Genomic DNA, 27,626 nt, shown 5'->3' on the forward strand with positions numbered 1-27,626 from the left:
TAAATATTAGCTACATAACATTGAAAAATATAAATATATACATGCATATATTCAATAGAAATGTATATAAAAAGGCAAATTAAGAAGAAGAAAAAAATTATGAGCTGATTATATAACTTAAATTTGTGTTCTAACATATATGACTGGCAATTATGTTAATAAGTGTATAAAATAAAGAAAACGTAAATATATTTTGGTTCTGTGGTTTGACAATTTAAAAACAAAAGAAGAAAAAAAATATCATGCAAATCTCGTTGTAGTTGAAATAAATTCTTCAACAAGTTTAGATATTGCAATATTTTGGCTGTAAGTAAAATTATTGTCTCCATTTAAAATAAGTTGTAAAGATAAAAGCATTGGTAGTTGCAAAATATTAAGGTTTTGCATAAGGTTCTGTCTTTGCATACAGTATTTTGGACATTTCATAAAAAAGTGATATGACGTTTCTGAACAGTTTATTCTTTGCTGTGAAATTCTGATGTTGGGTGTTTTAGCCAATCCAAAAAAGCAAATCCCAAATTTTTAGAATTGGAATAAATAATTTTAACACCGCTAGAAGAATATTTATGGATTAGACTCCATGCCACTCTCAGTTGACTTGAGCACCACCGCGCCACTTGTATTATCATGCATATGCAATAGAAAACTGCTTGTAAAAGTACGGGTTAAAGAGTTAGTGTTTATTTAATAATAAATTATTACAATCTAAAAATGCTTTCAACAATATTACCCAGTTCACTTAGAAAGGGTAAATGATATGTACTACTAGTATTTATCAACTGAAATAATGCCAAGATAAGCTGATTCCAATTAAGATATCGAGCTATACATGCATAAAATATTTGAAAATCTTTTTCTTCATCTTTGGTTCTTTATTTATCAACACTACAAGTAATATTTGTGTTTTTTAATGGAGAACAGCACTGTTATGCCGTATATCGGAGATAATTAGAGGCTAAAGGTACGCAAGCCAGTCTCCTCATCAAATTATTAGGCGATCATATTTAAAACACTTCATACTCCGTGTTGAGAAAGCTGACATCTTTTAGCATATCATGGAAGGAAGTTTTCGATCTGTACTTTTAATTTACTGTGCTTTTTATTTCATTTGTGGGGGAGTTGCATATTCTGATAAAAAGGTATCAATGAAATTTTTTTGTTACATAATTTTCATTAGAGGAGAACTCTTTCCATATTTTGCAAGCCTTAGTAAAAGGATGATATAAAAAAGGATTATAAGTATTTCTCTTTTCCTTTCCTACACATGAAATGTAAATACTTATACATGAAGATGAATGTCACCAATATTCTTATTTTTCGAAAAATAAGAGAATTATTGGAAAATTTATTATTCCAACATTTCATTTGTAGATCGTTCATACCAATACCACCATGGAGAGAAACTCAAGAAAGTGAGTATCAAAATATTATATTTATCAATGAAAATCTCCCTTTTTATGATCCTTATTTTGATAACAAGTATTGTCAAGGATTTCTGATGCATGTAGTTTTAAATAGCTAACTATAGTTAACAATAAATGTAGTATCAAAGTTTTTACTATTGATAGTAAAATTTAAGTTTACTATGGGTTTTAAACCGTTGTATTTTGTTCTAATTCATACAGGCATATTTTTTTGTATTAAAATTAGTGATCATGACACATTAACGTTAACTAAAACTACGTATTTTTGCAAGAATTACCGTTGCCATGCTTAATCACAATATTCTTGGATGAGAAAAAAAAGTAAAATTGAAATGTGATAGACTTATGCTTTGCATGAACGTATCAAATTACTTCAAATTGTTTACTTACATGTTCTATCAAAGACATCTTAAAGGGCATTGAAAAATAACTTTGGTATATCAAAGATTAATCAAAATTAAAAAAAATCTTTTTGTTAATATTAGTTAAAGAATTATGAACTTTTTTCCTTGGCAAAAAAGGCTTGAAACAAAATACATGTACCTTGAACGATAAAGAGAAAAGAATCATTTATTTGAATAAAAAAAAAATGTTAGTATACAAAATGTCTGGAAATGAATTCTATTTATCTCAATCTTAAAAGAAGAAGAAAATGGGAAACGATATAACGAACCTATAGTATGAATTCCAAAGACAGACTCGTAAAATTTGTTTCTTAAACACAACTTGTTTCTTAAATTAAAACAGCACAACTTGTTTCTTAAATTAAAACAACAAACTTGTGTCTTAAATTAAAACAAGACAAATTGTTTCTTAAATTAAAACAACAAACTTGTTTCTTACATTAAAACAAGACAAATTGTTTCTTAAATTAAAACAACAAACTTGTTTCTTACATTAAAACAAGACAAATTGTTTCTTAAATTAAAACAACACAACTTGTTTCTTACATTATTAAATTAAAACAATACAAATTGTGACGAGAGTAAACACGGACAGAGGTGGAACAGGTGCCATGGACAAGTCTGCCCCATTTTATAAATTGTTCGTTCTTTCCAAGAACATGCTCTTTCGTATCGAATCAGCTGAAAGACATAAACTCCATACATGTATGCAGATGAAAATAGGTAATAACGATATAAAAATTAGTCATACAATGTTATAGTTTAGTTGTTATTTAGCAATCAGCGACTTCAGTAAAATATCCAAAACATAAACAGTTTGTCGGACTTCGTATTGTCTTTTATTTCGTCTTCAATGGAATAAATCGAATGAAAAATGTATGATTTTTTCGATTATGTTAATGTTTGTATAAAGTGTCAAATAGTGGTTTGTTTTGATGCTTTTGTTAAGATTATATACACTGTACTTTGTTTTATTTAATGAGATTTTAAATATACTTTGTTTTATTTGATTAACTGTCTTATATTTCACCCTATAAAATATTAAAGACAAATCCAGAGAAGGAAGAATAAATTCTGCCTTCATTCCCCTAAAAATCTTTTAACAAATTAATATTATCAGAGAATTTCTCGTAATGGCTCTTTTTGTAATTCTGATCAATAGATGAAGTTGTATTGTGTATTCCCATTCTCCTGACAGTTTATCAAATAAATCCAACAGAACTACTCTTAAAGTCTGGCTGTAAACTGTATATGAAAAATACAAGCTGTTGGGATCGACATTACTACGTGGAGCACTTTTATAAATTTTGATGGAATTTTGCGTACTGTAAAATATTAAAGAGAATTCTTGATAAACCTCTATATTATTTTATTAACATTATTCACATTCTCTTGCTATAGATAGTAGTAACTGTTTTGAACTAAAGGAAGGGGTCGAAAAAGTAACGGAAATCGGGACACCTTGAGATAAAACGAATTCTTAGTCTTAGTTATTTCCTGTAGATTTGTCTCAATTCTTTGACTGCTACTGATTTGCTTAAGTATCGAGATCCAAGCAGGCAGATTAAGATGGCTAAAGAGATCCAATCTTTTTTATTCAGTCAGCTATAATTGCTCCCTCTGCGGGTATCTCATGATTAAAAAAGGCATCTCAGCGTCATAAGCTATAAAAAATTTGTAAAACAAGGTTATACGGTATTAAACTTGAAAGAATTATGAAAATATGCAATAAAGTAATTTGGCTGGTGTGACATCGTGTTTATCGTACACTGTTCTAGTGACCTAGATAAAGTAAAGAAATTTTCACAATTTCAGCAAAATCCAAGCAACCTGTAAGCACTCAAATATATATGAATCATACCAATTAATAACCATTTGTATTTAAAATACAACTTAGATTCAAACAACAAGGAATTTCAAAACTGCAGAGAAATAGAAAACATACATACAGGTAGCATAACTTAAAAAAAAGTTTTTTCGTATGTTTGTAAAATATGTATATTATGGTATTACGATTTAATATACCGTGAAAACATAAGAATCACCGAGATCAGATTAGGAATATGACGTAACATGAGTAGGGATGTCAACGAATATTCGAATATTCGAATATTCATTCGATGACTTGATATTCGAATATAAATTCATGATTCGAATATTCGGATTTTAAGTATACAAGCATAAAAAAAAAAAAAAAAAAATCTGGCAAAAACTGAAGTTTTATCAGAAATTGAATCAAATTCTCATTGTTGACCAATAATAAGATTTTATTTGAAACAAAATTAATTTTTTTAAGGACACTCCTCTTGGATTACCTTAAAGGTGTGAAGAATGTGTCTATCAAAATGATATAAGTTATTCATTTGATCATTTAATTAGAGATATAACAGTGTCCAGTACTTATATTTAGTTTGTATTGTTGAAAGGACACATTTTTGTTTATTTATACATCATTTAAAATAATTATCAGGAAATTAATTAGCTAAAAGTAATTGCTTTTAATGTTTCTCCATTAGATAATTGTTCTGTGTGGTATAAATCTGTAGGGTTATCAGTGTACACATTGGTAAGATGATTAATTAATCTGCAACTTATTAAAAGAATCTTTTGAATTTTCGGGGGAAAATTTTTTTATTACATTTTGGATATAAACTCTTCATATATTCTGTAAAATATTTTAAGAATATGATTAAAGTGCATTTACAAATCTCTACATGAAATTTTATTCCAAAAATATGACATAAAACGTATATATTGCTTGACAAAGAGTGAAGATATATACATATTATAATGCAAGATGTATTTATTTTATAAATCGAATATTCGAATATATTCGAATACTACTATCGAATATTCGAATATCAATTATTGACAATTTTGACATCCCTAAACATGAGTAATGTCTTCATCCAATCCAAGATAATATGACGTTACATGAGTAATGTCCAAGATATGACTCTTGTCTACCGCAGAAAGTTTTTTAACCATTAACACTTCAAAGGTTATCTAAAATGATGCGGGAAATTTTAATTGAAAATTACAAACTGGTCGTGCTGGAGGGAAATGGCTTCTTACCTTATTAGTTTATTCTTCATCCATGAAACATTGATATATGTCAAGATTGTAGCACTCATAGAAAACACATCTGAACCGTATAGTGGTTTATTTGAAACTCCACAAGTATATAACATAACGTTATAGTAACGTCTATGACGTCATCGTACTATGACGTCATAGTTCGGTAAATGTCATTAATATAATTGCATTAAATGGTAAATAGAAAAGCATTACTGTCTATAATTCGTAACATTCTCCGGCCCACAAAAGTATAAAATAGAGTCTTTGGACTGAAAATATCAGACGCGGTTTTTTAGCTAAAAATGCATTGATTTCTTTTTAAAAAGTTATTTACAATGTCATATCAAAAATTAGATTATTTCACTTAGAATGACTGGAAATCTGTTTAATAGCTTTCAGTTTTGCCTCACGATCCTTTGTAGGTATTGAAGGTTTGTCATCGTCCCCAGAATTTAATTCTAATGGATACAGTTTTGTAATTGGTCTAGAAGTTATACCGTTTCTGGTCTTTAATAAAACAGATCTTATAAGTCCATCTTGGCCGGAAATAAGCTCCTCAATCTTTGCCAGTTTCCACAAATTTCTTGGGTTGAATTCATCAAAAATTTGAACGATGTCTCCGGTCTTGATATTTTGTTTGCTTTCTCCATGGCTGCGATGATATTCTCTTAAGGATGTTAGGTATTCCTTTCTCCAACGTTGCCAAAAGTGTTGAATGACTTTTTGTTGAATGTTGTAAGTTTCGTTCGCAGATACATGGTTCAAATCAGTTGTTACATTTTCTTCACTGGAACTCCCAGGATAAGGTAATGACTTGATTTTCCTTCCATATAGTAGATGAGAGGGTGTTAGGGGATCTTCGTCCAATGGGTCGGCTGATGCATAGGTCAGAGGACGGTCATTCAAAATGCATTCAATTTCTACGATGATTGTGTTCAGGACATCTAAATTTACAAAGGATCGTCCCAGTACTTTCCTTAGGCAGTTCTTTGTAAGTCCTATTAGTCGTTCCCAGAAGCCTCCGTACCAGGGTGCTCTCTTAGGTATGAATTTCCATCTTGTACCATGGGTGTTTAAGGTTTCTTGAAGACTGTGTGAAGATGTTAACTTTTTGATTTCCTTAGAAGAAGCAACATATGTGGTTGCGTTGTCAGATATCATAATTTTTGGAAGTGATTTCCTGCTGGAAAATCTCCGAAAGGCTAAAATAAATTGTTCTTCAGTGAGGTCTGTTACCAGTTCCAGATGGACAGCTCTTGTACTAGCACAAGTGAAAAGACATATGTATACTTTGCCTTCATGTCCATTCTTTTTTCGTACCTTCAGGGCACCAGTGAAATCCACACCAGTTACAGTAAAAGGAGGTTCTTCTCTCAATCTGTCTTTAGGTAACGGTGGTGCTTCTGGAATGGGATAAGGTTTTCCCATGATTTTTCTACATGTAATGCATTTTCGCAATACAGATTTTACACTCTGGCGAATTCTTTGTATCCAGTAATTCTGTCTCAACAATGTGACTGTACTATTGACTCCTGAGTGCAAATTTCTTCTATGTGCATCTAAAACAATCAAAGTGGTCAGTGGATCTTTGGTTGCTAGGAGTATTGGATGCTTTGCTGTTTTGCTGATTGGTGCATTGTGTATTCTCCCTCCACATCGGATCAGATCCTCATTGTCTAAGTATAATTTCAGCTGTTTTGATAGACAATGTTTAGATTTTCCATCTTTTTGTAGTTCTGCAAAAATATCTGGATAGTTTTCTTGTTGAGCATTTTTAATCCACATCAGTGAGCTGTGTTCAATCTCTGAGACAGTCAGTGGACCTGTAACTTTCTGTCCTTTGGAACAATTTTGTATGAATCTTAGGACATAGGAAGTAACGTTTAACAAATTTCTGTAATTGTTAAACTTCGAGATGTCAATAATTTCTGAAATTCTTTGTTCTCTGGGATCATGCTGTACAATTCTCTTTTCTTGTAAGTCCTCCTCCTGGTACCCACATTTCTCAGATTCTGTTATGTTTGCAAGAACATGACTTTCGGTTTTGTCATATATGGGCCACATGTTTTTGTCAGTAATCCAAGTTGGTCCTTTTGACCACAATTCGTTCTTCCTAAATTTGTCAAAGTCAGCACCGCGAGATAAAATATCAGCAGGATTTGAGGCTGTTGGACAGTACCTCCATTTGTACTGTTCAGTTAACTTCTTAATTTCTTGTATTCTGTTTCTCACAAATGTGCCCAAAGTTTTTGTTGTTTCCAACCAGCTCAGGACAATTTGACTGTCTGTCCATAAGACCGCTTCTGAGAATTGGATGTTTTTCTTGATGAATTCTAATAATCTCGCTCCAAGTAATGCTCCCATCAATTCCAGTTTAGGTATTGTAAGTGTTTTTAATGGTGCAACTCTGTTTTTGGCCATAATAAGTGAACTTTGGTCTCCTGAAACAATGTATGCACATGCTCCATAGGCCTTCATGCTTGCATCACTGAATATGTGTACAGTCGTTTCTGGTGGGTTTTCATGGATACACATACGGGGTATTTCTAAGGAGGTAGCATTTTCTGTGTTCTGTGCAATTTCAATCCACTTGTCAGCTAGTTCCTTTGGTAGGTGCTGATCCCATTCTAGGTTCTTTTTCCACAACTCTTGAATAAACATCTTCGCCTTGACAGTTATCGGGCTGATATATCCTAAAGGATCATATATTTTTGAAGATTGTTTTAGCACTTCTCTCTTTGTCAAACTGTTTCTTCCTGTGTTGGCTATTTCTTGTTTTGCAAAGGTTAGAATATCCTCTTTGACGTTCCATTTCATTCCTAGTACTTTGACGACATTGTCCTTGTCAAACACTCCATCCTTCTTAGCATGCTCTTGTAGGATTTCACTGTTTGATCCCCATGATCGAAGGTTAAATCCAGCTTTGGCAAACAAAGTACGAGAGCAATTGTAGAATGAAATTAATTCATTTTCTGTTGGAAAACTGGAAATAATGTTGTCAACATAAAGATTTTCTGTTAACTTCTGTGTCCATGTAGATGCGTTCTCCTTTAAATGCTTCATCAGAACAGCATTCAAAATGAATGGGGAACAAGTAGCTCCAAATAAAACAGATTTAAATCTGTAGTTCACTAACGTTCCGTTAGGATTTGTAGGTTCATCAAACCAGAAGAATCTCGTAACATCTCGGTCTTCCTCTTCTAATCCTACATTTAAAAATGCTTTTTCTATGTCTGTTGTCACTGCATATCCATTGAGACGAAATCTCAGTAATATTGAAGCAATATCATTCAGTTGTGGTGGGATGTTCATCAAACAATCATTCAGAGATGCAGCAGTAGGTGTTTCATGACAGCTACAATCGTATACTATCCTTACAGGAGTTGTAGCTGAATCCTTCTTTACTGGAAAATGCGGTATGAAGTGAACTTTACGATTTGTTGGAAGTTCGCTGTCTATCTTTTCTATGAATCCTCGTTTTTCCTGTTCAGCAATTATTTCCCCATATTTGATCAGCATTTCCGGTTCCATTTTGAGGCGATTTATAACACCAACTGTTCTACGGTAAGCTTTATTTTTGTTTAAGGGCAATGCAGGATGGTCCTCTTTCCATGGAAGCTTTACATGGTACCGATTGTCTTGAAATCGTATGGAATCCTTCTGATATGATAGCTGAAAGTTCTGATTACTTGATTCCTCATACTCTTTCTCAGTTCCAATTGCCTCAATCTGCCAAAACTTCTCAATATTGTGCTCCTCCATTTTGTGTGACACCATAACATTCATCATTGATGTGTTGTATTCAAGTGCATGGGATTGTGATCCATATAATGGTCCAGACAGTAAATATCCCAGTTTAGATTTGATGGCGGTTGGACCCTTTCCTCTAATTATCTTATCCTCCACCAAATTCCAGTACTGATCTGCTCCAATAAGTAATTCAATTTGGAATGCCTCCTCTTGTGCAACAGGATGTGCCAATCTCAAATTCCTCAAATACGATAATTTTGCTGCATTTTCTACATGCGTTTTAATTGGAGCTGCTATCTCTGGGACCACTAAGACTTTGACAGGTATTTCTTCTCTCTGTATAGTTTGGACCTTGACTACAGCTGTCTGCAACTTTTGAACTTTCTCTTTTCCTGATTCTCCAAATCCAAGAATGTTGATATTCTCATATCCTGTTGGTGTTAATTCTATCTTGTCAGCCAAACTCCTGGAGATGAATGATCTTTGAGCTCCTTCATCAAACAGAATATTAGCATCAGTTGTCAGTTTTCCAGATGTGACAGGTGCAACTGCAGTTTGTAACAAAACGTTTGGTTGATCTCTATGTGAAGATGAATGCATCACTGACGTTTCTGCTCTTTCTGTATTTTTTGCTTGAAGTGAAGGGGTACTCTCCTTGTTGCTTTTGACTACCTCGCGATTTGAACACAAACTTGTGTGATGACGTTTTTTGCAGATTTTGCAATTTGATTTGGATTGGCAGTCTGTAACACGATGTCGGCCCAAACAGTTAAAGCATAACTTGTCTCGTTTGACAATTCTCATGCGGTCAGTGCAGTTTTTGTACTTTGTACAATCATTTGAATAATGCGGCTCCTTACAATATGCACAGCATACCTGAGGTTTCCTTGGACTGAAGTTGTGTTGAACTTGCTTATGACTGGACTTTGAATGGGTATAAAAGGTTGATGTTGCGCTTGGTTCTGTTGCATCAATACCTGCTCCAGCTTCTAATATTTCGAGTTCCCTGTAAAGACTGTTTCTCAAATCACCTAATAACCAATCAGTAGAGCCATGTTCACGTGCCAAATTCTTGCGTATTTCAGTAGGTAATTTGTTCAGAATCACAGGTACTAGAAGAGAACCGTATGTATCTTGAGCTTGTCCGTAGGATTCTAAACCTCTGACATATGTCTCCACTTGGTCATGAAAATGACGCAGGCTTGTGAGATTATTCTTGGGAGTGGGTAGGTCCAAGAGCGCTTGCATGTAAGACTGAGTTATCTTGTGTTTTTGTCCAAACCTTTCATGTAGAAGCTCAATCGCTCTGTTGTAGTTTGCATGTGTGAGTGCAAATCCTGAAATGGTGTTCGATGCCTCTTCTGCTACTAAAGACTTTAAGTAATTAAACTTTTGAACTTCTGTCAACGTGTTGTTGCTATGAATAGCCGAATCGAATGAATCCCAGAATGACTGCCACTCCAACACATTTCCCTCAAAAATGGGTAAGTTTAATTTCGGAAGTTTGTGGAAGTTACCACTGTTTGGATTTGAATGAAAGCTTGTAAGGGACTGAGGAGTTCTTGAATTTTCACTGAAATTGTGTCTTGATTGACTATTCTCTTCAATTTGTGAATTTTCATTCTGGTTTGAATAAATGTTGGTTGATGGATTCAAATTTGAACGATGAACTATCAGATGTTTCTTAAATTTTCTCATTTTAGAATTAGATTGAAATTGTACTCATCTGTCTCCAGTATTTCTCTCTCAATATCCTCCTCTGCTGTTTCTGTTAGAATTTTTTCATCCAGATCTCTAAGAATTTCCTGTTTGTCCGTTAATGTCTCCAAAATTGCTTCAATTTCCTCTGCATCTTCATTTTCTTCATCCAGTCTTTTTAGAAGTCTGGTTACAGCACTTCTCTGTCCTGCTCTTACTGCCTTCAGTTTAGAAGTCATCTCTCCATCCTGGTCACGGCACCAATGTCAAGATTGTAGCACTCATAGAAAACACATCTGAACCGTATAGTGGTTTATTTGAAACTTAACAAGTATATAGCATAACGTTATAGTAACGTCTATGACGTCATCGTACTATGACGTCATAGTCCGGTAAATGTCATTAATATAATTGCATTAAATGGTAAATAGAAAAGCATTACTGTCTATAATTCGTAACAATATAACAAACTGTATTAAAGCTCATCTAAAAATGCAGATCGGAATCAGAGAAAACACAGACCTCCAAAAACATCAGCGGGGGATCAGGGGTCATAAGAGAGTGGCCATCCTCTGCTAACAGGTCACACCCAGTGTGTGCTCTTTGTCATAATCCGGAAAACAACTAAAAAGGAAAACGTAAACAATTTGTATAGATAATGACCTGACATTGAGTATGAAAAATTTCAATCTGTATTTGACTCAATGATAAGTTGTAATTGCTGGCTTGGGCATTGTGTCGACCAAAAAACTTGTCAAATAATGACTTCGAACGAGACTGTTGCTATCCTTGTTTCATCACCTTGGTTAAATCAACAAGAAACGAAAACCTCATAAGCACGATACAAATGGAGATAACGAACAGTATTGAAGATCAAAAGTCTATAAACAATACAAAATAGGAGCAGCGCAAACACGAACCTCCAAAACATCAGAGGTGAGATCAGGTGCCATGAAGGAGTGAGAATCCCCTCCCGACCGGTCACACCAGCCGTGTGCTCCTTGTCATGACCGGGAAATAACGAGAACATTCGCCGTCAATTCAGCGCATAAATAATGTACTAACATTTTGTATGAAAAAAACGTAAGTCAGCATTTGACTCAATGATAAATTGTATTTGCTGACATGGGCATTGTGTCAACTCTAGAACTTAAGAAATGATGACTTTAAACGAGACTGCTGATATTCAACAACTTTTTTGTCAATAATTTACCTGGAATTAGAAGTTGTTCATACGTAGAACATGCTCTTGCGTATTGAATCAACTGAGATATATAAACTCCATATGCAAGTGATGAAGGTATGTAGCTTGATAGAAAAGTTAACATCATTACGTTTATCATAGAACTTAGTTGTTAGATAACCATTACCTTATTTTTCAAGTTAAATAACCAAATATGAGACAGATGTGTCAGACTTTGTGGTATCGTATATCTCAAACTCACCAGACGAGTATATATCGCATCGACATAAGAATGGAAATTACCATTGTTAATTGACAATACATCGTCGATGTATCTAAATGTCGAGTTGAAGGAAACAGTAAGTATTTTCTTCTTTTCAAAATTTTGCACAAATTCTGCTTCATATGAATACAAAAATGGGTCTGCTAATAACGGGGCGCAGTTGGTACCCATGGAAATTCCAATAGATTGTTGGAAGACCTGGTCTCCAAAAACAACATACTCTAATAGATATTGCCAATCAGAAACTCAAGCATCTTTTTGATGTCAACTTCAAAGTACTTGTGTGTACAATCAGACTGTTTTTTAACAAAATAATTTTGCAAATGACCAATGATAAGGTAAGTAAATTTACGAGTTCCATCATTATTGAAAACGCAGCTGTCAGTGATATAAATTTTTTTAAAAAGTCTGGATTTTAGTTTATCGTGGGGAATGATTGTGTATAAAGTTGAAAAGTCTTAAGTTGTTAAGCTGTTGATTTTGGTAAAATCGTGTGATTTTAAATTTTCCAAAAGTTCCTTGGAATTTTTTAAAAAGTATCAACATCTGATATACACCACTTCTTGAATATATTGTTGCACAGTACTCTTGCAGTATATCCTTTAATATCTTAGTGAGGAGTAAAGAAAAAAGCTTGGTTGAACACGGGTTGGTTACAGGAACCCGCTATGTATCTTTAATTGTTCGTACCTGGATTTTTATGAAGTTTAGGAATCCATTATACATGTATTTACGGTAGTTCAGATTCATTTTGGTTCTTTGGGATATAAAAATCTTCGAAAGTGACATTTGATTTTGAAGAATTTTCTCTTTAGAAAGGGAGCTATAATGGGTATGAGTTGGATTACAACTTGTAGAATTTAATTCCAGTTTCTCAAAATACGAGTAAAATAATGAGCCTTACAAACAAAGACAATGTTATTACCTGCTTTGTCAGCAGGGACCAGTACGTACTGATCATGTAAGGGTATATTGCTACATTTTATTTGAAAAGTTGAAGTCATCACCTTTATCATAAATCTTTTTTTCTCAGTTTACCATCGACTTCTTTTTCTAGTAAATATCCAAAAGTGAAACGTGTCAAGCTCATTAGGTAATATCGAGTCAAGATATCAATGGAATGGAAGTACTTATTAATAATTGATAATACGTCGTCGATATACATATATAAATGGCGAGCTGAAGGCCACAGCAGGTGTCTTCTTCTCTTGTAGTTTTTAAATGAATAAAAAGATGGTCAAGGGGATTCCAACAGATAATTGGAGACCTGGTCTGCAAAAAAAAAAAAAAAAAAAAAAAAAAAAACTACATAGATATATGTATTGTCAATCAGAAATTCAAGCATTTTTATTTTTAGAATTTTAACCTCAGAGTATTTCTGTTTACAATCAGACTGTTTTATGAAATTAGTTTTACAAATAACCAATGACTGATGTATATCAACGTGTAACATTTTGAATTGAAAACACATCTGTGAAAGGCAAGAAGCCTGGATTCAATTTAGAAATAGGCCCGTATCGTTTCTTTTTTTCGACAATCAAGCTTGTTCTGAGTGTACAGATGTATCTTTAAGATGTCTCTTCTTTTAAAGAAAACTAACGCCTACTTTACCATATCCATTTTAGTTCAGGTAGCCATGGTGCCTCTTTCACGAACAACATTTCTTTTCGACAATGTGGGAATACGGAAGTATACCACAAACATCAGAGAAGTCGGCGGAGTTCGAAAGGTTGTAAAACGATGAATTTCAAAAGATCTGTAACAAACAACAAAACATATTTAAAAAAAATTATTTTTAATTTAGAAATGTAGAAAATTAAAGTCTGTGAATCGGAAAACAGTTTTGAATACTATGAAAAAACAAAATATAATAAATGGTTAAAGGCAGAGTGTCCAACCTTCCTTACCGTATGTTAAATGTTTTAAAGCTAGGTACACTGCATTTGATATTGAATCAATTTTGTTTGTTAATTTCTTTTTAAAATTTAAATTGACAATTTCATTTACATGCTTTCTTTTGAATTAAGTTCTAAAATGGGACAAGGATAACCTGACCTGGGGTGTTGTGAGATACTCGACAAAAATCAGACCTCTTTTTCAATGGTAAGTTGTTGTTTTTTTTTTTTTGAAATCTCTAATTGTATTTATTTAAAGAACATAATTCTTTCATCGATATCCTCATTGTAAAATAAGCATTTATGTATATGAATTTTTTACAATTTTCTGTTATAATGTAAAAAGTTGAAGATGACAAACACTGATCAATCTCATAAACCCTGTCTGAGAGAACAAAACGAATCCGTGATCAGGGCAAAAACACGAATCGTGAACCGGGCAAAAACACGAATCGTTATCAGGGCAAAAACACGAATCGTTATCAGAGCAAAAACAAATCGTGATCAGGGCAAAATCACAAACCGTGATCGGGACAAAACACGAATCGTGATCAGGGCAAAAATATGAATAGTTTTTCAGGGCAAATCACAAATCGCAAAAACTGTGCTAGAGACATCAGAGAGGAGACCATATCCAAATACCATAAAATGAGAATAGCCTTAAGTCAAAATTTTAAATTAATATGATTTCAAAAAAAAAATTTGATAATGAAACAAAATTTTCAACATGAGTTTGAATTTGTGTATAGAAATAAAAATCTGTAGGTTTTTATGCGCATACGTTTAATAAAACTTGAGATATAAAAAATAATCGAAATTTTGACATGTCTGTTCTCAATTCACGGTCTTGAGGAACCTACACTGTAGGAGGAGATAGCATCCCCTGTCGATAGGTCACATCCACTAGGAGCCCTATGTATTGATCAGGTAGTCAGGTTACTCCGTTAAGTTAAACTAAGCGATAAAAAGAAAATTAAACATGTCAAACAAGGTACCATTCAACAACAGGGTGTATTTCTAGAGAAGGTTATTAAAAGGGCCGTTGTTTTGCAAAATGTTTACCTTAAACGGAGTTGTTTAAATTCTTTTAACTTCAACTAATTTGACAACAGCTGCCTTGGTAAAAAAAAAAAAAAAAAAAAAACCTGCATGCTTTTGCGTATCGAATAAAAATTTACACGAAATGCTATTGCATGATAATATATACGTATAAAAGAAATGTACAATAAACAGATATTTTTTTCTTTAGAAACATAATCTTTGCATATAAATTATTATAATCTTTTCGTATAGGAGAACATTCCAAAAAGCATTCAGAATATGGGCTAGACATTCCAATCTACGATTTAAATATTCTCACAGAAAACCAGATATAAAGATTTTATTTGCTAGACTGGAACATGGTGATGGTGATTACAATGCATTTGATGGTAGAGGTAAATCAGTCAATTTTTGATCTACAACATAAAATAAAAATGTCGTTGCTTTTGATGCATGATAGATTGCTTATATACGTTCTTTTCATGTTAATGTTAACGTGTTTTATCTTAAGGATTCGATAATTATTAATATGTGTAGTTTTCTGTATTTCAAAAGTCCTTGTTTCACTGTAGGAAAGCGGCTGACCATAGTATATATTACGGTCATCAAAACATGTCGGCCGAGGTCACCAGTTAGAATTTTTCAGTCAAGATTTCAAACATTTTTCAGGTTATCTGTGTTAATTCTTGCAAAATTTAAATGTACTCTAATGAGAACTTGCTATTGGTTATTATAACTTACTTGAATTTAAGGAAATAAAGCTGTAGTACGACCTCAAAGTTTTTGACAGTGATGACCGTAACAAACACACTCAACAAAGTAGATGACGACCGTAATATAATTATAGAGATGACCGTAGTATATTTACTAAATCATTTGAGACGCATATCTTATTCAATATCAGTACTAGATGTTCAATACAGATTACATTTTACAAGATCTATATACTAATTAGTATGGAGGTCATAAAAAAAGAACTGAAAGGTTTTAAATATGATTAATTTAATACTTATTGATAAGAGAAGCCACGGTTGATTCAGACTGTTAAACAAAGTATATATGAAAAAATCTTGAAAAAAGTAACACTTCTCTTCGACCTTATTTTATCTTTTCTCTGTATTATACATTATTTATATAAAAATAATTACTAACAATTGCGACTATCAAAGTTTATTTTGCATTCTTCAGGAATAATATTAATGCGACCATCACTAAGTCCTTCTCCTTTAAAGCCTCTGAAAAAAGACAAACCTCGCCCTTCAAACAGTTTTGCAACCAAAATGATAGTGAATCATCACTTTATCTCATGTTATCAACCGCCTTTTTTTTTATATCAAGCAACAAGTGGAGTGCAATGTTAATGCCTTATATGGCGTTTCTGATGTTTTTCATTAATGTTTTCCTGACAACATCAGGTAGAACACTGTAAATTTCACTGTGTTCTGTGTTAGTCTCAGCATCTTGTCCAAACTCTCATTGCTGCTGACGTTTACTTTCATGAACTTCAATTTTTTTACTCTCAACATTTACACTCACTCTATGGCGGATCCAGAAATTTTGAAAAGGGGGGCCCGACCAGTTTGAGGTCAGGGTAGGGGCCCACAACCACACCAAAAACACATTGATTTATCAAATATTGTGTATTTTTGGACACAATGGGGGGGGGGGGGGGGCGTGCCCCTGCCCCCCTTTCAATCCACCAGTGTCACTGTACGAGGGCTGTTCAATAAATAATGTCCTGAGCTGTATGACATACAATACAGTTATAATATGACATTAAGCTTGCCTTTCTCTCATTATTAAATCTTTAATGAATTTATAACAGTTTTTTGTGCCCACATTTTCATCACATAGTTTCATTGTGAGAAGCTGGAAAACAAGGACTATTCGAGACACTGCGTTATAAATGAATGGTAAAGAATAAGACTAGAGTGAAAATGAAAACCTTATTAAAGCTGCTGTAAAACTTGTTAAAAATCCCAAAGAAATATTCACTGAAATATGTAACATTTACAGCAACCAATGCCTGTTTTACAAACAAATGAGCAGGTGGGTTTCAATAATAAAAATTATATAATGGGCATCAAAAATGGGTACCGTCCTTGACACAAAAATATAACAACTTATGTACTGTTTGCCAAATTTCAACAAATAATATTTGATGATATATGACTGACTTTAAGAAACATAGCAAATTTGATAGACATCATTTCGGGAGTAGTTTACACTGTTTTTAAGAAACGTTTGACGGTAAAAAAGCTTAGTACTCAAAGGTCACCCTATATTTTGAGAAATGAGTGAAAACGACAGCGTGTAGAATGCCTTAACAATTATTTTAAAATATCAGTAATTGTAGTTATCCACGCTTGTTTGATATTCAAACAGATGATGGAACTTGAATCTATTGCTGAAAACCCCCAAAACAAAATCCACCGTAAGATATACTTGATAAAAACAGCGAAGGTCTGACAAGATCAAAGAATTGCAAGAGCACAAAGACAGATTTATATGCAATTTTCCTAAATATTAGTAGTATTGTTGTTCAAATTCGTATTCGGGGAGACAGTTTAATTTCTGGAAGAGGCTAGAAAGCAATTTTTTTTGCAAAAAATCGAAAGGTTTATTAGAGGAAGGACCCAAAATCATGGCAGCGTCCAAACCCGCACGCCCTGGAGAGTAAAGGGGTTTTCGAGATAAACAGAAAGTTAATGGTTTTTCACATTAACAATATTAGCCAGATCTTCGACCTTTTGACTTGTTTCTATTTCCAAACTTGAATAAAACACCTTTCAGAAGGAAGAAGCAAGTCCAGGAAATCATTGGATCTGCCATTTTCCAGTATACTAAGGGTCATACCCAAAAATGAGTTCTAAAAACAATCAGAAATTGGATAAAAAATGTTACGGACATATGTTTTAATTAAAAGAGATTAATAAGTTAAATCATGAAGACTAAATCATTGAAAAGCGTCTTTTGCTTCTTTCCAAGCACCGAGGACATTATTTATTGAACAGCCCTCGTATATTCATTATAGATTTTTTCCTTAAGTTCAGATAAGTATATATAGGAAAATGAATAGATTTCTGCGTTAAGTTCTAATTTATGTATGCTGAATTTTTTCGCTTCCAAATGGTGATATATCCTATGTATGGCACGCCAAATTCACAAAAATGAGCTAAACACAGTTTTACAGTTGATAAACTAGGTTTATCGACTGTAAACTATAGTTTACAAACCGTGAACTTCATCTGTAAAACAATATTTAACGGTTGTTAACTATACATGTAGTTTACGAATGGTAATCTAAGTTTATCTACCTGTAATAAAGTGTTAACAATAGATTTTGTTGATAAACATAGATTCACGTTTGTAAACTATAATTTACAATCGTAAACTATAGTTAAGATTTAATAATCATAGTTTCACAAATCGTGAAACTATAAAACTATAGTTTACAAGTGATAAACCTAGTTTATCGACTGTGAAACTATGTTTAGCTCATTTTTTGTGAATAAGGCGTGCCATACCTATGGTTCAAAATTTACATTAACATCTTTGTCTTTTTTAACACAAAAATAACATGATATGTCTGCCTCTACAACAGAAAGAAAACACATTAAATTATATTTATGTATATAGCGGTCATCCTACTTCACTGGAAGAATCGATATAACGGTCATCTTAATATTTTGTTACGGTCATCACTGTCAAAAACTATGAGGTTGTACAACAGCTTTATTTCTTTAAATTCAAGTAAGATATAATAACCAATAGCAAGTTCTCATTAGAGTACATTTAAATTTTGCAAGAATTATCACAGATAATCTAGCAAATGTTAGAAATCTTGACTGAAAAATTCTTACCGGTGACCTCTGCCGACATGTTTTGATGACCGTAATATATACTACGGTCAGCCGCTTTCCTACAGTGTGTTTAGGAAAAACAAACTAAAAAGTTTAATGCGCGTCTTTAACGATTTGAGATTTATGAAGCGCGTACTTTTTTCAACTTAATTGCTATTTCAAGCATGCATTTTCGTTTCGTTAAAGACATGTCGTTCTGTTATTTCACACAATATTTCAGGTTTTATGCCGTTTTCCGATCAGTTTTATAATAACAATGACTAGTATCAATTCCCTGAAATCACAATCTTATCTGATTTCCTTTATTAATTAAGGAAAGCTTTTAGGACACGCCTTCCTACCTGCCAATGGGGGAACCCATTTTGATGACGACGAACGATGGACCTTAAAAGGTGGTAACTTTTCATTTGACCAGATTCATTTACCCACAGTGGCACTTCATGAAATTGGACACGCACTTGGGCTAGAACATATTTCTCCTCGACTAGCAGTTATGTCGCCATATTTTACAGCTGTGAAAATGAAACTGACATCTGATGATATCGCTCAATTACGGGAACTTTATGGTAAGTTAAAGTGCAAAGAAAAAATGTCTAAAATATATACATGTATAGTAGTTTATTTAGTAAGTAAACGTTTTTAAAGGTGAAAATAATCACATCACATTTTTTGCATGGGGTCATGATTCAACCCAGACTTCTGTTGTATCCCTGAAAATCTCGATATTCATTACCTTTTGAAAAGCCTAGGTGATTCGGGGTTTTCATAGTTAAAAAATCAAACATGAACAAAACTAGGGAACTGATACCAAATCAATGCACGTGTTACAAGTTTGTCAACAAAGGGGTTAGGTGATTGGTTCAGAGATATGAAAAACAGTTTAGATTTGTTATTTCCTCAAAAGACTTTGCTACATGCAGTTGCATCACGTTGCACTGCGGTTAAAATTTGTATTTTGCGCCATATTATTTTTTGATGAATACAATTAAGTTATATTTTTACTGTCATTACACATGTTACAGCACTTTTTTTTTTAAAAATAAAAGCTTTGTTTTAATTTTAGATCGTAGAAGACCAGTACCACAGAAGCGGAAGTTTAAAGAAACATTTGTAACTTTATCACCACCTACTACAGAGGAAGTGGACAATGCAATAGATTCTTGCAATGGGATTCGTGATCTTACAAGTGTGCCGAATCGTAAGAATATCATGATTTTTCCTGTTACATGTAGAAGCATTGCGATATTATCAGTTAGTTATAACCGAAAGAGAACTGTAAATTACTAGTTCTCTTCATCTGAAAGAGGTTAAGGTAAGGGTTACAAGCGAAATATTTGTCCATTATTCTAGCTCTGTCTTCAAAGGTTAACTATAATGTATCATAATGTATGATAAAAATGCTGTAGAGTGAAATAGGGAGATAGCGAACTTCATACAAGCTGAAAGTCGATTTAAACCGCGCAGATCGGGAGCAAACAACCACATACATCTAAAAAGATCAGAGGTGGATGTATCTGGGATCAGGTGCCGTGAGGTAACATCACCTGCCATTCGATCACACCCGCTGTTCGATCTTTGCAATGATCGGGGAAAATGAAAAAAAAATGCGTATTCAAGTATTCAATTCGGTGTCTAAACAATGAACTATCAATTAGTGTAAAAAATAATTTATCGCCATATGACTCAATGATAAGTTGTATTTGCTTGCAAGATCATTTTATTGACCCCCCCCCCCCCAAAAAAAAAAAAAAAAAAAAAAAAAAACGAAAACGAGATGGTGACTTAAAAGTAACGATACCGTTTAAATCCTTGATTAATCAATTTGTTTGTCATTTTCTTGCCTCTTTTAAGAAATTGTTCGTTTACGTAGATGATGTTCTTCCGTATCGAATCATCTGAGAGAAATAAACCCAATGTGCAAGTAATAAGGATATATTGCTACTCAAGAAAGGAAAGTTGACGATTTAAAGAATCAAGTCATCATCTTTAGTAAAATCTTCAAATATGAAACAGATGTGACAGAATATGTGGTATTTTTTATTTCAAACTCACTGGGATACACAAAGTCGACACATGCATGGAAATAAATATTGTGAATTGATACTATGTCATCGATATATCTAAATGCCGAGTTGAAGGGTTTTAATCTTCTCATGTAGAAGGTTAATTTTAGAATAAATTCTGCCTCGTATGAATAGGTAAATCTACTAATAATGAGGCGCAATTGATACACTTTGGAAATTCAAAAAGATTGTTGTAAAAACTACATACTGTCAATCAGAATCTCAAGCATTTTTAATATCAACTATAGAACGTTTGTGTAGAATCAGGAAAATCCCTCTAAAATAGGACCTTTCTTGGTCATAATTCTTATTCCCCCTTCGAAAAGCTACGACATATTGCTTTGCTTGTGCGTGTCAATCAATCGCTCGTTAGGTTGATCCGTCAGTTTGTCGGTCCACCAACAGTTTCCGCTTATTTTCTTCGCAGAGGTTGCACATACTGAAATGAAGTTTGGTATACAGATTAAACGTAGGAATATCTAGATCAAGGCTTTTTTTCTGAGTACGATCGAGCAATTTTGAACAGAGTAATGGACTTAGAGAAAAAATCCAATTATTAAGGGGGGAGCATAAGTGTTTTACAAACATCTCTTTTTTTAAATGGAGGCATTCCTAGGCTGTAAAGATTAAATAAAATGGAATCATAGCTAGGATTACAAAAATGAATCAAGTTTTGACATTAAACCTTCTAAAAAGCAGGTGGACAACAATAAAAATCATTTTTCTAGAATTAAAAAATAGTACTAAATTTCAAATGGTTTAACTCTAGCTTTGGGGATGGAACCGTGAGACATGAGTAACAAGAATAGCCGAATAAACAAACTCTTAGATATTTTCAAACATTACCAAATCATTGATTTATTTTCAAATTATGTTAAAGAAAGTCTTAGACTGAAATTTCAGTAACGTATTTTCAGGAAATGGACGCAACGAACTTCAAATTTTTGCCGGAAACTTAACGTTTAAAGTCAGTTCTTCCGGAAAGAAAATCAAATCCACCTTGTGGACTTCCGACATCTACAGAGGCGTTCCTAGTGACGTTGATGCCGCTAGTTTTTACAAAGAAACTGGGACACAATATTTCTTCAAAGGTACCCTGTCTTTTTCTTTGTTTTCCAGAGACAATGAGTATCTTTTTCAATTTGGTTAGGAAGAAACAATGCCAGACGTTGTATAGGGTCCACTATTTTAAAGCACTCTTAAATATATCAGTTTACATTTACAAACATTTGGATTTATTTACTACTTTCATAAGGACAAGTTTCAGAGTTTATACAGTCTTTTTTGAAAGAATACAGCACATATACATATTAATGCAGTCCTTTGACTTTTCTAGATGTTGAATCATATTAAACAAATTCTGTCGCAGAATATTTTTCTGTAAAAGCTGCTATTTTAATTCCCGTACTAAAAAGCAAAGCAGACATTTTATTCCTCATATATACAAGTCATCTTTATGAAAAAACAACATTCAAAGTAAAATTTAATATGTTACATTAAATTTGAAATGGAAAATATGAAAAGGAAATAAAGGCTGCATTCAGATTTAATTTAACATATAAACAATATAAATCAGGAGAAGAACTATCACGAACCTCTTAAACACCAGAGATGGGATCAGCTGCCATAGAAAAATAAACATCCCTTGTCGATCGATCACGCCATAATTCTTTTGAACCTATAGTGCAATTATTAATTTACAGATATCTCTAATTCGATTAGACACATCTTTAATACAGTCTTATTTATCTTTAATTTATTTGTAGTTAGCTATAATTATTTGAAGATAGATTCAAATCTATGAAGTTAAGTACAAATCTTTGAATCTGTATTACTGTAAATTCCTAATTTAACGCGAGGAAATAATTATCGCGTAATTTCGCGAGAAGCGTCACTCGCGAATTAAAACTACTCGTTTTTATTTTAATGATGTTGAAATCTATGTAATATCTCTTGATAAACCAACCATTCGCGGATAATTATTCTCGCGATATGACGTTGAAGAGCCCATTCGCGATAATAAGTACTCACGAAAAATAAGGAATCTACAGTAAGGAGATGGGTGAACATGACGAGAGATAAGCCCATAGCGCAACAAACATGAAGGTCAAAAATTAAATCTCAATTATATCAAAATTTTCCTTAATATTTCATCTACCATTAAAGTCTACTTTATGTAAAATCTTTACAACTTGCACAAATCTCATGAAGATTGAAGTTATTTGCCTATGAAATATATATTATACACACACGAAAGAAGAAAAACGAGTCATTTTTTCACACTATAACACTATTTTTCGATATGAGTGGGTCTTCTCTCCATTTTTTTGAAAGTTAATCCTCAAAGTTTGCATACAAACATACATACATTATATTTTGGTTTTCAAAATTATGGAGCAAAGACCCACTATACCTTAAAAATATAATTTTATGACATAACATTCGTATCTTTTCGAGAAATACTTGAAGTCCCTTAAGTCAATGGTCTTTTCACAAGCATGATTTAATTAAATGCCACACTCCGTCAGGACTTGTGAAGCGTAGTGGGTAGCGTGCTAGTCTCAATAGAGAATGCAACTCAGGATTTTTATTGCCAGGGTTCGAACCCAAAGATACCACATTATTTTTTTTATATATATAAAAGAATCAATTTTAACGAAAAATTTTCCTCCAATCTTTTTTGTTTATTATGATTTCATAAAAATCAATGATGAGAACTTCACTCTAAATACTAAATTCACAATTTGGATATGATTTTTATATCTGAACCTAGTGGCTTTCTGCACGCTAAGTTCACCCATCTCCTTTGCGTTCCATAGAATCAATCTGATGATATTTGATTTAGTTGACCTTATTACAATTTAAATTTTAGGAAAAGAGGTTTGGAAATTTCAAGAACATCACATAGTTGCAGGATTTCCAAAGACTGTAAAAATGCACAGAATGTATGAAACTCCTCGTGCAAGCGTCTCGGTTACTCTTTGGCATTCTACCAGACTCTTTATATTTGGGGTAACATCCAATGCTTTAAACGGAGATCAACGTCGAATAATTTGTATTTGATTTTTTGTGTCTGAATATACTGATTTAATCCTACTTTTATATTCTTAATGAAAACTAAGCAATAAAAACTAGATTTTGAAATAAAATCCAACCATTCTGCAGAAACATAATTTAGAAAACCTGAAGCAACAATTTTAATATAAGTGATTTTTAAGTAATTCAATGATATTACACTCAAATAAATCGAATGAAGTCCTAGCGGGTATGTTTCTTCACAATCTGTTTTATATGCTTTATAAAAATTTAGAGAACATAAAGCAACAATTTTAATTAAAACGATTATGTAGCAATTCAATACTGTTACTCTCAAATAAATCGAATGAAGTCCTTTGTTTTTTCCAATTAACCTATCTGTTTTATATGCTTTATAAGAGCCACACCTATTGGGAATGGAACCCTGAAACAGATGATACCAGAACAAGGAAACCTAAACCTATATACAGGCATTGGCGGGGTCTCCCGGACAACGTAGACGCAGCCATTCAATGGAGAGATCGATATCTCTACTTCTTCAAAGAAGGACAGTAAGTGTAAAACAAAAAAAATGAATAATACGATAAACTTGTGTTTTGAGGATGTGTGATGTCCATGCATTCTGAGAAGGACAGTATTTCTCAAAAAAAAAAAAAAACCTAAAGCTCAACATTAATGAACATGAAAATGCTTTTGTCTATATCATATATATATATATATATATATATATATATATATATATATATATATATATATATATATATATATATATATATATATATATATATATATGTGTGTGTGTGTAAAGATCATTTTTTCATTTTGGAAAAAAATAGAATTACAAGTCTGATTTTTTACAAAAGTTTTCGGGGATTTAAAAATTGTGAATGACTTTCCATACTAGTTGTTAGACCATTATCGACACATTGAATTGTGGACGGATTTTTCCGTTTTTTGGCCATCATGAAAAAAAGAACACGGTGGGTTTCGAATACGAAGTTAATAATTAACAAACAAATTGATGAAACAAGAAAATAAACAGTCTCATTTAAAGTAATATTTTCATTAGTTCTATGGTCGATACAATGACCTTTTCAGCAAACAGAATCTATCTTTAAGTCAAATACTGATTGACGTTTTACAGTCCATTATAAGTCTGAATTTATTTTTCCCGATTATAACAAGGAACCTACGGTTGGAATGACCGGTCGGCAGGGGGATGCTCACTCCTACATGACCTCTGATTCATCTGATGTTTTAAAGGTCCGCGTGTTCTCTGGTCCCGATTTGTATTGTTTTAGTGGACTTATGAACTTGAATAACTTGCGTTATTTTCATATTTTTAATTTAAATTACAGATCTCAAAGGGAAAAGTATTTAACTAAAATGCAGTTTGACAACTTGGAAGGTTGCTTGAAAATTAAAATAATACTATCAACAAAAAACTTATACTAAATGACCTAAACAGCTATCAGGCAACATAACATTTTTGTTTCCAGGCATTTTTATATTCATCCACAAGTGTTGATTCGAGATATTTAGTTTCATAAAGAGTACGAATAAAATTTTCATAAGCCATTGTGATTCGAACAAAAGTTTTTAGACAAATCTTTCTAGCTATAATTAGCTTACCTGAGCTGAAGGCTCAAGTGAGCTTTTCTGATCAAAATTTGTCCGTTGTCTGTCGTTGTTGTCGTCGTCGTCGTAGTTGTTGTTGTTGTTGTTGTTGTCGTAAACTTTTCACATTTTCATCTTCTCAAGAACCACTGGGGCAATTTCAACCAAACTTGCTACAAGGTATCCTTGGGTAAAGGGAACTCAAGTTTGTTCAAATGAAGGGACACACCCTTTTCCAAGCGGAGATAATTATGAATTAGAGGAAAATTAATGGCATTTAAAAAAAATCTTCTTCTCAAGAACCACTGGGCCAGGAAAGATGAAACTCATGTGGAATCATCCTCAGGTAGTGTAGATTCAAGTTTGTTCAAATCTTGACCCCCGGTGGTAGGGTGGGGCCAAAATGGCCGATCAAAGTTTTACATAGGAAAAATCTTTAAAAATCTTCTTCTCAAGAACCATGGAGACAGAAAAGATGAAACTCATGTGAAATCATCCTCAGGTAGTGTAGATTCAAGTTTATTCAAATCATGACTCCCGGGGGTAGTGTGGCCATAATGGCTGATAAAAGTTTTACATTTGAATGTATAGGAAAAATCTTTAAAAATCTTCTTCTCAAGACTCACTAGGCCAGGAAATATGAAACTCATGTGGAATCATCCTCAGGTAGGGTAGATTCAAGTTTGTTCAAATCAAGACCCCCGGGGATAGGGTGGGGCCAAATGGCCGAAAAAAGTTTTACATAGGAATATATAGGGAAACCTTTTAAAATCTTCTTTTCAAGTACTTCAAAGGTATGCTTAGTGATATTTAGAGTGAATCATCCTCAGGTAGTGTAGATTCTAGTTTGTTCAAATCATAACCCCTTCAAGCCCCCCCCCCCCCCCAACCTCAGTAAACTTTCAGTTCTGATCTGATCTGTGCTTTTTCCTAGCCAATTGCTCAGGTGAGCGATGTGGCCCCTGGGCCTCTTGTTTTTACTTGTACTAGCATTTTAAAATAATGACAATAACGGACCAAATATTATAAGGATTCCCATTTCTATGAATATTGTGCACCAAAAACTTTTTTTTTATGTTAATAGCAAAATGACTTGATACTTTGTATGTTTTAGATACTACAAGGTTCACCCCAGCAGAAAAATGGTCATATACGGTTACCCCAAACCAATGCCTCCACCATGGCTAAGAAGATTTTGTCAAAATAAGAAAAGCTAATCAAAAGTTATGAGATCGTAATGACTGTCAGATTTAGCGACTTTCATAAATAAAGTTTTTTTATTCCTCTGTTGTTTTTTTTTTAATTTCATTGATTTGACTTCTCTTGGGAACCACAGAGACGACTTGATGAAACTTGATAGAAAAAATATTTGAGTATATGGGAATTGGTGAATGTTTGTGTCCACTTTAAAAATCAACGGTCGATAATTACGAAATTCTAATAAGAGAAATATATATAATGCACATCATTTTCAAAACGCCCAATTTTTTCAAAATAATTAGGGTACCCATCTCTTGTCCACAACTCCTTTACAACTGAAAAAATGAAACTCTCAGAAAAAAATATTACACATGTCTTTATACCTTTTACTTGAAATTGGACATTTGTTCTAGCCAGTCAGCTACAGTTTCAAAGTTTTTCCAATAAAGCATACAGACTGAATTAAATTGACTTGCTCCTGTAGCATTTTATTGTGTATACATACAAAATGAAATGCAAGATTTGTGAAAATCAATGTTCACAAACAAAACAACACCCCAATTAGTTTCACAAATGAATGACGAATTCTCTATATACTCGCAGTTTTGACTTTTCATTGATTTAAAAGAAAAAAAACCTGACGGTAATATAATAACAGCAGATAAGAGATTTGATAATTCCCATTATTGATTATTCTTAATTATACGATATCAAAAAACAAGAATATTAACAATGTATTGTTCTCCGACATGCATTTAATCACAGGAGAATAAAGCATATTAATCTTCACACACTGCTCGTTAACAAATCTCAAAATCTTCATTTAATACTTTTCAAATTTTCAAACGGAGGCGGGGGAGAATATTTATGAGATATTAATGTTTCATGAATTTAGATGATGTATCTACTATCTAAGTTCTAATTAGGTTTAGAAATAATGCATAATAAGAGTTCTCAAGTAACGAGATCTTCGGTGTTCCACAAATCATCGTTTTTTATTCACTCTTCATTTTAACATGCCTGTCTTTGATTTCAGTTTGATTAAAACCAACCCTTACCCTTGATTATTTTTGTGGTGTGGGAGAGAAATA

At 32.9% G+C, this 27,626-nt stretch overlaps 1 protein-coding gene across 1 annotated transcript; it reads left to right on the forward strand.

Annotated features, from left to right (window-relative positions):
* Positions 1–1,375: 1,375 nt before the first annotated feature.
* LOC134257306 (matrix metalloproteinase-19-like) lies at positions 1,376–26,587 on the forward strand. The gene is made up of 10 exons (XM_062739940.1): positions 1,376–1,412; positions 13,446–13,549; positions 13,848–13,923; positions 15,009–15,151; positions 18,934–19,185; positions 19,683–19,817; positions 21,600–21,773; positions 23,555–23,694; positions 24,118–24,269; positions 26,450–26,587. The coding sequence occupies exons 1-10, from the start codon at positions 1,393–1,395 to the stop codon at positions 26,550–26,552; spliced, it is 1,299 nt and encodes a 432-aa protein (XP_062595924.1). The 5' UTR covers positions 1,376–1,392; the 3' UTR covers positions 26,553–26,587.
* Positions 26,588–27,626: the final 1,039 nt, after the last annotated feature.

Source organism: Saccostrea cucullata, unplaced genomic scaffold (genome assembly GCF_032062105.1).
Source record: "Saccostrea cucullata isolate Sc308-1 unplaced genomic scaffold, CSIRO_AGI_Scuc_v1 ctg3160, whole genome shotgun sequence".
Classification (NCBI taxonomy): domain Eukaryota; kingdom Metazoa; phylum Mollusca; class Bivalvia; order Ostreida; family Ostreidae; genus Saccostrea; species Saccostrea cuccullata.

What these genes read in the sequence shown, in the direction of transcription:
- LOC134257306 (XM_062739940.1), top strand. Translation starts at nt 1,393, where the DNA reads ATGGAGAGAAACTCAAGAAA. An exon ending in TCAATTACGGGAACTTTATG is followed by an intron (nt 19,186 to 19,682) that starts GTAAGTTAAAGT and finishes TTTTAATTTTAG; the next exon opens with ATCGTAGAAGACCAGTACCA. An exon ending in TCTTACAAGTGTGCCGAATC is followed by an intron (nt 19,818 to 21,599) that starts GTAAGAATATCA and finishes ACGTATTTTCAG; the next exon opens with GAAATGGACGCAACGAACTT.